This window comes from Homarus americanus, unplaced genomic scaffold, assembly GCF_018991925.1.
Source record: "Homarus americanus isolate GMGI-L3 unplaced genomic scaffold, GMGI_Hamer_2.0 scaffold7481, whole genome shotgun sequence".
Classification (NCBI taxonomy): Eukaryota; Metazoa; Arthropoda; class Malacostraca; order Decapoda; family Nephropidae; genus Homarus; species Homarus americanus.
This window is the reverse complement of record NW_024757125.1, coordinates 66,301-78,529: the sequence shown is the minus strand read 5'-3', so window position 1 is coordinate 78,529 and position 12,229 is coordinate 66,301. Positions and strand designations below refer to the sequence as shown.

Genomic DNA, 12,229 nt, shown 5'->3' with positions numbered 1-12,229 from the left:
AAGCATCAATTGTAAGCTTAAATAAATATAAATTAAAGCATTTATAAAGTTTTAAATATTTTTAAAATATTACTTATAAAATTCTAAATGTTTTATGAATATGATTTAAGGGATATTAAAGCGAGGGTAATAAAATACAGGTGTTTGGGTTAGTGGTTCACTGTGTTGGTCATTAGGGGTTGGTGGTTCAGTAACTGGCTGAAGCGAACCAGTCAAGCAACACGTGGTGGTCGACAGGTCTTGATGGCTGCCTCTTAACTCACCATTTATCACCTGTAACGACCTAATTACACCCGTTAACGACCCTTCAAGACACCATATACCTGTATTAACTCCCCAAGGTTATATTAGAGGTAAGTTAGTCATATAATAACCTTAAATAACTGATATTTTAACGTAAATATGAGACGGTTTCTGGTGACTTAAATAATAATATTAATTATATTTATATAGACTAATTATATATTAAATGACCTTAAATAATGATATATAAGGTGATTTAAGGCTTAATTGACCTTGTTGAGTAGTTAGGAGTATTAATTAAACCCCTATCAGACATACTAACCCTAATGGTTGTTAACTATGTGTTTATCCAATTATGGCAGCAAACGAGGTAGTTAATGACCTATAATCGTTACTTGAACCTCTAGAGTATTAATAAACGCTATTGTATATACGTTGTGGATATTTAGCCGTGATTGGTTGAGTTTTTTTCTATTGATGCTATTTTACCGTGAGTGTGCTGTGATTGGCTGATTATTTCCGGTTTAATATGACTAGGGGGTTAGGTTAGTTTATTTGGTTAGGTTAGGTTTCTTTAGTTGGTTAGGTTAGGTTTCTTTAGTTGGTTAGGTTTCTTTAGTTGGTTAGGTTAGTTTATTTGGTTAGGTTAGGTTTCTTTAGTGGGTTAGGTTAGGTTTCTTTAGTTGGTTAGGTTAGTTAGGTTAGGTTTCTTTAGTTGGTTAGGTTAGTTTATTTGGTTAGGTTAGGTTAGTTTATTTGGTTAGGTTAGTTTATTTGGTTAGGTTAGTTTATTTGGTTAGGTTAGGTTAGTTTATTTGGTTAGGTTAGGTTGTATTTAATAGGACTAAATTTAATCAAGTTTTAAAGATTTTATATCATATTTTACCTTCATCTATAATTACAACAAATATGTAAATTTTGTAGGAAAATTTGGCTTTTATAGACTGATTGACACGACCACATTAAAACCCCGAGCTGGTGATGCTTTAATTGCTTCAGTATCTGCCGGTTGAATATCTGAAATTGGAATGATTTGCGTTGATAATTCCAGAGACGTTAATGTCGGGTCAATCGGAGCGAACCCAGTTATTATTATTCGATCTTTGAGTTAAATCACGATATACCAAACATGTTATTCGTGTTTCAAAGGTTCGATATCTCCGTTGGTCGCACAGAAAGGCCGCCTGTCTCGGTCTAACATCCCATAGCCAGAAGATAGTCAGCGGTATTCATTGTGGCTACTGAATTTCACACGGGCCAATAGGTACTGAAGCTGTGGAACAAAGTCCGAGCTTATGTTTAAAACTGAACTGATACTCATAGGATATGTGGTCATCCAAAAACGAATTCCCACGTTGCGTACTGTATCACAAAACATCCCAATAGTCACTTTGTAGCTTGCAAGTTCTGCTGTGGACTTATATGCCGAGAATAGATTACTCACAGACACTCTGAGATGATCTTCTGGAAGAGGCTGTGACGCCAGCTCAATAGCCTCTTCTCTACTCGGATGGTGGCTGCGTGTGGCGGATATTTCTGCCCTATAATTATATACTTTTCTTGATTTTTCCAGTATTTATCTAATTATGCTTCAAAATTTTTCGCCGTCTCCACGTTGACTACCCACTCGGGTAACCCAGTTGTTGACAACCCTACTCGGGCACGAATGTCTTCTGAGATTTAGCCTCGCTCTTGTTTTGTAGATCTTTGTGTTCCCCGGGTAGTGAACATTCCTACTGTATATCCCCGGTCATATATGCCACACACTACGTCTCCTCCCTGACTTACGACCACTCGCACTTACGACCCTCCTCAGTCGTACCAAAATTTTGTCAAATTACGTATTTTCGAGTCCCACCGTCAGTACACAGGATAAAATTTTCGTTTATAATTCACTTTAAAATATCTGGCAAGCTTAAAAGTGAGAGTTTTGTGGAGCTGAGAAGAAAAAGAGACAACCATTTTAGACTTTTTATGTATTATTTAAGCATTTTTGACTTACAACCTGGATTTGGGTCCCTAACCCCGTCGTAAGTCGGGGAGGAACTGTATCTTGTATGTTTCCACTTGGTCCCCACGAGATCTTCTGTACGCCAGTGTCGGTAACTGTAATTTCCTTAGTCTTTCCTCATAAGATAAATCCTTGATCTGTGGTACTAGGTAATTTGGTACATTCTCTACTGCTTCAATATCCTTAATGAGATATGGGCACCAAATTAACATACTCAAGGTGTGGCCTAACCTGAGCAGTGTACAGAGCCTTGAATATAGGTGCATCCAGATAAACAAAAGTTCTAATAATGCCCACTATTTTATTAGCCTTGTTGATTTTCTCGGCTAGATGGTCAGAGAACGTCAGCTTATCATCGATGACTACCCCTATATCCTTCTCTACGGTGGTCTTTCTTGATCGTGGTGTTCATATGATATCCCTGGTCAGCAACTTCTTCCTATCCTCGTGTATTTACGTTTTTCTGGGTGAAAGTTCATCATCCACTTCTCAGTCCAACCCCTGATCCCATCCAGGTCCTCCTGCAGCATGTCACAATCCTCATCTCGTTCTATTTTCCTAAAAATCTTTGTCATCCGCATATAGACATACTTCACTGTCTTGTTTAATTGCCTCGGGCAGGTCGTTAATAAAAAGGACCAACAGCAGGGGACCGAGGACAGAACCCTGAGGGACCCCACTAGTGACCTCTCTCCAGTCTGATATTTTCCATTAACCTTCTGTTTTCTCTTAGTTAAAAAATTCCTTACCCAATCAAGATATTTTTCATCAATGTGATAACTAGATACTTTTTCTAATAGTCTTTTGTGGGGTACTCTATCAAAAGCCTTCATGAAGTCACAATACACTATGTCCACAGCCTGACTGTCATCAATAATTTCCGACCACCTGTCTAGTACCCTAATCAACTGTAGGACTGTTGACCTGCCGGACATGAAGCCAAACTGTTTATTACTAAACAATCCATATTTTTTCATATGGGATATCATCTCTTCCCGTAATATTGACTCCATTAATTTGCAGACCACACTAGTTAGACTGACTGGCCTGTAGTTTCCTGGTTCACTTTTGCTTCCCTTATAGATAGCTGTGATATATACAATATGCCATTCCTCATGTATATTTCCATCTTGAAAAGAGCTTTCAAACAAGATCCTCAGAGGCTGAAGTAGTTCCTCCATGATCTCCTTGATGACTCTTGGATGACTTTTGTCTTTTCAATTTTTTAATCACCTTTTTTATTTTGCCCTGAAGAGCTGGCACGTCTCTCTTGTTGGTATCCCCCTATCTGGTTCTTTGATAAAAACTCGTGAGAATTGCTCTGAGAGTACATCTGCCTTGATCAGTCACAGTCTTCTGTACTTTTTCCTCATCCTTGTAAAGATATACAATTCTAGCTTTTGTCCTTGTCTGTACCTACTTCCACAACCCGTTTGGATTCACCTTAACATTTTTTACAATATCTTGTTCTTTACATTTCAAGATGTTTCTAGTTTCCCATCTGACCTGGTTATTTAATCTCCTGTATTCCTTTTTACCTTCCAGATACATCTCCCTAATTCATACTGTTAACCTGAAAATAATAGGGTCGACTTATACACTGCAATATACGGTACTGTATTCGTATATTTACATATATGGGTACGAAATGTCTCGTGAATCGGGCACAAGTTGTCCAGCACCCAGTTTCCCTGCATAACAAATACGGTTAGGTTAGGTTAAAGTTTACATCTACACAACGATCGACTCGCAGTTCAATATCAGCCAATCAGAGCGCAGTCATGGTAAAATAACGTTAGTCACGGCAAAACATACACTGCCAAATTAAGATGATACGACAATGCAGAGAACCTAACCTAACAGAACCCCAGTGCTGGAGAAATCATACCCAAGCAAATTGTACCCATCAGAACATTATCAAGTCGTACCCAATTACTAAGATAACTATTACCCAATTTACGGGACAAATTTCTGACATCATGGCAGTATAGTTCGAGTTCCTATTTTAATAACAGGAAGAATCGTGTCTGGTGGTTTTTTTTTTGGTGTTTTAATTCAACTTTTGCTTTTGATTCATTTACGGAGTTTATGACAGTTTGACCGCTTAGGAGAAATAAAGCTTTAAATATCATTTGTCGAATATTACAATAAATCGAGAAGTCTAACTTTTAATTGCCAATCACTAATCAAAAATCGACAATTATTTAAAAGATCGATGTTTAAAATACAATAATTTCAGATCTGTTTAATTCACACAAGCTTTTACTGATTACATAAAAGCTGGAACTGGGAAATATTCAGCTACAAGCTTAAAACTGCATTACATATCACTGAACGTTCCTACAAAATTTACAAAATTATTTTTGTAATTATAGATGAAGATAAAATTTTATATAAATCTTTAAAACTTCATTAAATTTAGTTCTATTTAAATTGGTTATAACAGTATGATAGGAAACCCTATGTATGATGTTATATTGGATACATAACCTAACCTAACCAAAGAAACCTAACCTAACCTTCTCTAATACTCTAGCCCTGCCTACTCGCCATATTTAACAGAAAATACTAGTTTGTCGTCGTTAGCCGCGGGTAATTAGGACCGGACGACCGCCTCATAACGAAACCGCTTAGAGCGAAGAATTGCTCCCATAAGAAATGGCTTAAATTGGCACCATGGTATTGTAGACGACTCGACAAAAGTATGTTATATTTTTAACGATTATTTACCTTAGATACATTAATTAACATATAATTTCGAGAGGTTATTTACCTTTACGAGTTATTTTACGTTTTAAACATAATGTTAGCTTGATAGAGTATTATATTGACTCGGTTTTAAAGATTGGATTGATTGGGGTGGTGGCTGGTGGATTAGTCGCAGATTGGTGGATTAGTCGGCTGTTTTGAAGTATTTACTGTAATTATTATTTGTTTCTTACATTATCTTCATCTCCTTCCCTATTATTAATTTTAATTTGTTTGTATTTTGTAATTTTATCATTTTTGTCAATTTTTGGGGGAATATTTTTTTTTATTTCTTTGTTATTTAATCGTTAATGTAGTTATTTAGTCATCGAATATTGTTATTTGTTGTTTATTGTCTATTAATTTTCCCGTGATTGCTATTAACTACTCATCGTGCTTTTCCAGGACCCGAAACAATGGCTAGTATCAAGAGTAAGAAAACCCCAGGGAAGAACGATCTCTCCGTCAACAAGAGGAAGTCGCAGAAGATGAAGACGCACGCGGCGAGTCAAGTCAAGAAAAGGCCGTCCGGTACCCAGGAAGCGAAAGGTAAACGTAAGCCTGTAAAGCCCAAGCACGGGAAGAAAACAAACACGGGAAATCCGAGTCGTAGACAGAAGACGAACGCGATGGTTACCAAACACGGGAAGAAAACAAACACCGGGAACCCAAATAATAAACAGAAGACGAACACGATGGTTACCAAACACGGGAAGAAAACAAACACCGGGAACCCAAATAATAAACAGAAATCGAATGCCAGACGGGGGAAAAAAACAAAGGCCGGAAAACCTAAGCCGTCGCTCAAAACGGGGAGGAACAAACTAGGAAAAACAAACACGCGGAAACTCGAATCCGGGGAGAGAGGTAAATCCACCAATCACAGACCAGGAGGTATAAGCAGCCTAAACAGAAAGAAATGGAATCGTAATGTAGACAAAAACTGGAAGGTAAATTCTGTCAATGCCATGCCTCTGAAATATACCCCCAAGGTGAAAAGGAATTGGGACCGCGAACTCGTAGGGATTAAAGGAACGAATAAACGCCGGGATCTGAAGGACTACAGGAAGATCTACAGCAGTGCTTCTTCTACGTGGAATAACAAGATCTACAGGAAGAGATTCAGGAGGAGGAAGATCGACGAGGGACCGCGGGAGATTGTCAGCGATGTAACCAAGCTCGTTAATCTTGATGTGGTGAGTATGGGGTCTGTCTGTCTGTCTGTCTGTCTTTAAGTCTATTATTCTATCTCGTTTTCTCGCGACTCGATTTAATTATGTTACAACTCTCTCTGCCTCTCTGTACTTGTGTGGGGGGGGGACTCACGTAAAGATTAGCCACACCCCAGATTAAGTTAGTTTTGTTAGTGTTAGTCTAAGTTAGGTTAGTGTTAGGTTAAGCAAGTTTTAGATTACATTAAGTTAGGTTAGATTATCTTAAGCTAGTGTATAGGTTAGGTTAGATTAGGTTAAGCCAGTATTAGATTACATTAACCTGGGATATCATTATCTAACCTAACCCTCCCCCCCCCGCCATGCTAATTACCACCATACTAACTCATTACATACTTTCACAGGTTAATCAGGCCATTGGTGGGATCAGAACGCTCGCTACGAAGGCCAAGGAAAACAAAACAAAGAAGAATTTACTCGAAGACACCGGCGAACAGGATGCCATGATATATTTACAAGTTACTCTCTGCAAACTGCCACAGTTTTCCCAACAACTACGCCTGGCTAACCCTTTGACAATCAGTGTGTGAGTATGAGTGTGTTTCAGTGTGTTAGTGTGTCTGTAAGTGTGTGAGTGTGTCTGTAAGTGTGTGAGTGTGTCTGTAAGTGTGTGTGTGTGTGTCTGTAAGTGTGTGTGTGTGTGTGTGTGTCTGTAAGTGTGTGAGTGTGTGTCAGTAAGTGTGTGAGTGTGTCTGTAAGTCACCCTATGCTAAGGTGCTATAATACACTCATCAACTAAGTCTTGCTAACCCCATGACCATCAGTGTGTAAGTATGAGTGTGTTTAAGTGTGAGTGAAGTATGAGTGTGTCTAAGTGTGAGTGAAGTATGAGTGTGTTTAAGTGTGAGTGAACAAGGTGCTATGATATCCCTGTGCAATTTCTGTAAGTGCATGTTAACCATTTGTGTGTATAAGTACATATGTAAGTGTGTTTGGGTGTGTTAGAAGAAGTACTGTATATCTAAGTATGTAAGTATAAGTGTGTGTGATTATTATTTGAGTCAAGGAGTAAAAATCCCACCTAACTCTCCTGCACCCCAAACAGAAATCTGCCTCACAGCGTCAACGGGGACGAAGCGGAGGTCATCCTCATCACCCGAGACCTAGAGAAGGGCATTAAGGTCGATCACGAAGACTCCCTAAACCACTACCTCAGCCTGCTACAAAAACACCAGGCGAATACTCTCGTTAATGAGGTAGGTGCAGAAGATGGCTACCCCTACCCCCCCAGTATGATAGCTACATGGACCCATTGACTGTTCGATAACTCTTGATGACGTCGGACTCCTGCACAAGCTTCGAGTTTTTTTTTTAGCTATTGACGTTTAAATGTTTTTTTTATGAAGGTTCTGCCTCATTTATTTTTTTTTGCGTTACATTATTTTTGTATTTTAAGGCTTAATTTTAATTGGGCGATATATGACCTAAGTTGTTTTGTCGTTGGGATGGAATTACCACAATATATTGATTTATAGGTTAGAGTTAAGTTAGGTTAGGTCAGCATTAGGTTAAGTTAGGTTAGGTAAGCATTAGGTTGGTTAATGTTAAGGTAAAATAAACTGGCGTGGATATTTTTCAAGTTAGGTTAGATTAGGTTAAGTTAGGATTAGTAGAAGTTGGGTTAAGTTAGGTTTAAGATGAAATAAACTTGGGTGAATATTTTTCAGGTTCTTCCGCTCAGACAGTTGAAGGTCGAATTTAAGGAGTTCGAAGCCAAGAGACTCCTATCAAATCGCGTCGACGTTATTCTCTGCGACGACTCTGTGATGCGGTTCGTGCCCAAATTCCTGGGGAAACATTTTTACAAGCGGAAGAGGTGAGTTTGGTGTGTTAATTGGTGTTTTTATTCAACTTTCGTGTTTTAGAATCATTTATTACAGTTTAAACTCCTATTTTAATAACAGAAAGATGTGTTTGGTGTTTTAATTGGTGTTTTTATTCAACTTTCGTGTTTTAGAATCATTTATGACAGTTTAAACTCCTATTTTAATAACAGAAAGATGTGTTTGGTGTTTTTATTGGTGTTTTAATTCAACTTTCGTGTTTTAGAATCATTTATTACAGTTTAAACTCCTATTTTAATAACAAGATGAGAGTTTGGTGTTTTTCCTGCGTTTTATTTTTAACTTTAGTGTTTTAGATCAATTTACGATGTTTATGACAGTTTAAAGTTTGAATTTTACAACGAATTTATATTTGAGAATTAAAATATTTCTTAGTTTCTTCAATATATCAGAGAAATAATGACTGTTGAATTTAATATAAAATTTGATAGTTTAATTGATGTTTAGGATAGTGAAAATATATGACTTTCTTATTTATATTGCGATTAATTGACCTTGGGATTTAATTAAAGATGCTGTACACTTTAACTTATCTTAAACTGTTATTAATCTTGGTATCTGTAGTTAGGGTTAGTTAAAGTGAACAATGAAACCTTGATATAATGGACTTTCCTGTATATAGTTCATTAAATAGAGGTTTTACATCTAACGGACCCTTGATATAATGGACTTTCCTCACTATATAGTTCATTAAATAGAGGTTTTACATCTAACAGACCCTCGATATAATGGACTTTCCTCACTATATAGTTCATTAGATAGAGGTTTTTCATCTAACGGACCCTCGATATAATGGACTTTCCTCACTATATAGTTCATTAAATAGAGGTTTTTCATCTAACGGACCCTCGATATAATGGACTTTCCTCACTATATAGTTCATTAAATAGAGGTTTAACTTTGCCAGGTCTGTTTAATTTTATCAATAATATCAATTTATTTATTTTACAGGAAATCAATTTATTTACGTATATCAAGAATAACGATGAATTTATTTGTTTATTTTGATGTTCGTTGTTGTTCCAGGACCCCAGTACAGGTGAACCTCAAGGCTGACGACCTGAAGAAAGAGATCACTCGCGCGTTATCCGTCTCACAGATCAAGTTTACCTTTAGGGGCAACTGTGCTCAGATGAAGGTATGTTGTCTCTCTCTCTCTCTCTGTCTCTGTCTGTCTGTCTTTTTTACTCTTTCTTTTCTTATTTCTGTCGCTTTGTATTTTTTCCTCTCTCTCTCTCTCTCTCTCTCTCATCTCTCTCTCTCTCTCTCTTGTCTCTCTCTCTCTTTGTCTCTCTCTCTCTCATCTCTCTCTCTCATCTCTCTCTCTCTCTCTCTCTCTCTCTCAACAATAATTCCCCCCCACAGGTCGGCCGACTAAGCCAGACAGACGAGCAGATCGCAGACAACGTGAAAGCGGCCGCCGTGAAATTGGCCAATCGCATTCCCGGAGGCTGGAAGAACGTGCAAAACATCGGCCTAAAGCTCGGGAAGTCTGCGTCCATCCCGTTCTTTGCCAGAATAAGTAAGTGTGTCGGAATGGGTGACTACTATGGGGGTTCACTTGGGGATTGTACGCTAACCCCTAGGGATGGGTCTTAGCTGTGGGGGTTAATTGAAGTTTATAGCGAAACCTCGATATAACGCTATATGGGGGTTTTACATCTAACGGACCCTCGATATAATGGACTTTCATCTCTATATAGTTCGTTAAGTCGAGGTTTCACATTTAACGGACCCTCGATATAATGGACTTTCATCTCTATATAGTTCGTTAAGTCGAGGTTTCACATTTAACGGACCCTCGATATAATGGACTTTCATCTCTATATAGTTCATTAAATAGAGGTTTTACATCTAACGGACCCTCGATATAATGGACTTTCATTTCCATATAGTTCGTTAAATCAAGGTTTCACATCTAATGGACCCTCGATGTAATGGACTTTTCTCTATATAGTTCATTAAATCGAGGTTTCACATCTAACGGACCCTCGATATAATGGACTTTCCTCTCTATATAGTTCATTAAATCGAAGGTTTTACATCTAACGAACCCTCGATATAATGGACTTTTCTCTATATAGTTTATTAAATAGAGGTTTAGCTCTATTTTAGCTTGAGGTTAACTTTCAGAATAACCAGATGTGTTGCAGTGAACTTTTATAGCCTTCACAACTTTCACAAAATTTTTAATAACTTTCAGAATGTGTCAAATTATTTCTAAACATCTGATATAACATTAAAAAACTTTCAGAATATTTTTAATAACTTTCAAAATGTGTCAAATTATTTCTAAACATCTGATATAACATTTAAAAACTTTCAGAATATTTTTAATAACTTTCAAAATGTGTCAAATTATTTCTAAATGTCTGATATAACATTTAAAAACTTTCAGAATATTTTTAATAACTTTCAGAACGTGTCAAATTATTTCTAAACGTCTGGTACAACTTTTAAAAACTTTCGGAAACATATCAATAACTTTCAGAACATGTCGGACAGATCCACCCCACCCACACCCACCCACCCACCCACACCCCATACAACTCTCCGAAAAAAAACTACTTTAACGTTTTTTTTGTTTGCTCCCGTTACCTCAGACTCCGTGAAGAACGTGACATTCTTACCCCCTAAGACTGTCAACATAGTCAAGCGGACAGTATCTGGCATCATCAGTACCCGCCCTAAGAAGGTGGTAACTGTGTACCCCGACGGCAGTGTGGGCGTTTTGGGTATTAGCAAGAGAACGCTGAAAAGAATCCCGCCGGACGAGAAGGCTCCGAACAAAGAGGTTAGTGGTGGTGGTGGTCATGTTGTGGTAGTAGTAGTAGTAGTAGTAGTAGTAGTTTTAGTAGTAGTAGTAGTAGTTTTAGTAGTAGTAGTAGTAGTTTTAGTAGTATTAGTAACATTCCTAACCTAACAGTAGTAGTAGTTTTAGTAGTAATAGTATTATATTAAACATTCAGAACCTAAACTTCAATAAAGGAACGACCAAAGGGGGAAACAATTTAGACTAAGGGGGAGCAAAGGGAGAAGCTGGACATTGTGATCACCCTAAACAAACTTAACACCCCCCCCCTACACCTCCTCTACCTAGGTGTAAATAGGGGCCTTCTTATGCAGTTTGGTAAAGGGAGGTTGGTCGAGTACAGTGCCACCTTGGACAGACTGGTGCGTGTTCCGTGGGTTGTCACGTTGCCTCTCGAATCCACTTTCTCTTGATTGACTTTCTTGCTTTACACGAATTTTTACTGATACTTTCACTTATTTTTACTTAACACGAATTTTATTGATACTTTTATTCTTGTTTTTATATTACACGAATTTAGTCACTTTTGCTATCACTTTCACTCTTACTCACTTTCTCTCTCACTTTCTCTCACTTTCATCCCTGGAGTATCGTTCCGTCTGTCACCACCTCTTGTCACCCTTCCCAGGAATCCATCGTTAGCGGAGGCAACGACGACGATGAGGCGAACGAGGCGGTCAGAGGATTGGGGAAGAGGAAAATGATCGAGGAAATTGAGGAGGAGGAGGAGGAGGAGGAGCCTAAGAAGAGAGGAGGGAAGAAAATGAAGAAGAAGAATGATAACCTTGAAGACGACCTCGAATCCGACGAAGATGGTCTAGAAGAGAGAGAATTGGCCTACCTGAGGAAACGGAGCAGCGGAAGAGACGCCGAAACCACCTCGTTAAATCAACCCGACGACGACGACGAATTAGACGTCTGGAACGAAATAAGCGACGACGAATCGGATCTCAGCTTCGACGACATGTTTTAGCGACGTTTTGGTTTGCTGTGTTTATCATCTTAAGGGATATGTATGTCTGTATGTTAGTCAGTCAGTCGGTCATTGTAAAATACAGAAATATCTTGCTCGTGGATTTTATTTAATTGTATAGGGGTTTATTTACTCTGAATAAAGAGAAAATTTTAATACTTTTGTTTTTCTTTACGTAGCCAGGTAACGTTTGATTATCACATGGATTGCGACTTTGCCTTGATTGCTGTTCCTACCCTATAAAAGAATTGCTACTTTTTGTTTTCATTTAGACGATTAGAGTTTGATTATCTCAGAGTTGCGACTTTGCCTTGATTGCTGTTCCTACCTTATGAAAAAATTGCTACTTTTTCATTCAAGATGGCA

At 37.9% G+C, this 12,229-nt stretch overlaps 1 protein-coding gene across 2 annotated transcripts; it reads left to right on the top strand.

The window, feature by feature from the left end:
* Positions 1–203: 203 nt before the first annotated feature.
* Positions 204–12,019, top strand: LOC121857373 (ribosomal L1 domain-containing protein 1-like). Of its 2 annotated transcripts, XM_042353382.1 has the most exons (10): positions 204–353; positions 5,408–5,634; positions 5,701–6,198; positions 6,579–6,760; positions 7,280–7,430; positions 7,902–8,050; positions 9,105–9,216; positions 9,444–9,600; positions 10,682–10,872; positions 11,519–12,019. In XM_042353382.1, exons 2-10 carry the CDS (start codon positions 5,419–5,421, stop codon positions 11,861–11,863), a joined length of 2,001 nt encoding a protein of 666 aa, XP_042209316.1. In that variant the 5' UTR covers positions 204–353; positions 5,408–5,418; the 3' UTR covers positions 11,864–12,019. The 2 variants fall into 2 exon arrangements, with proteins under 2 accessions (XP_042209316.1, XP_042209315.1); XM_042353381.1 differs by having other exon boundaries at positions 5,408–6,198.
* The last annotated feature ends 210 nt before the right edge of the window (positions 12,020–12,229 follow it).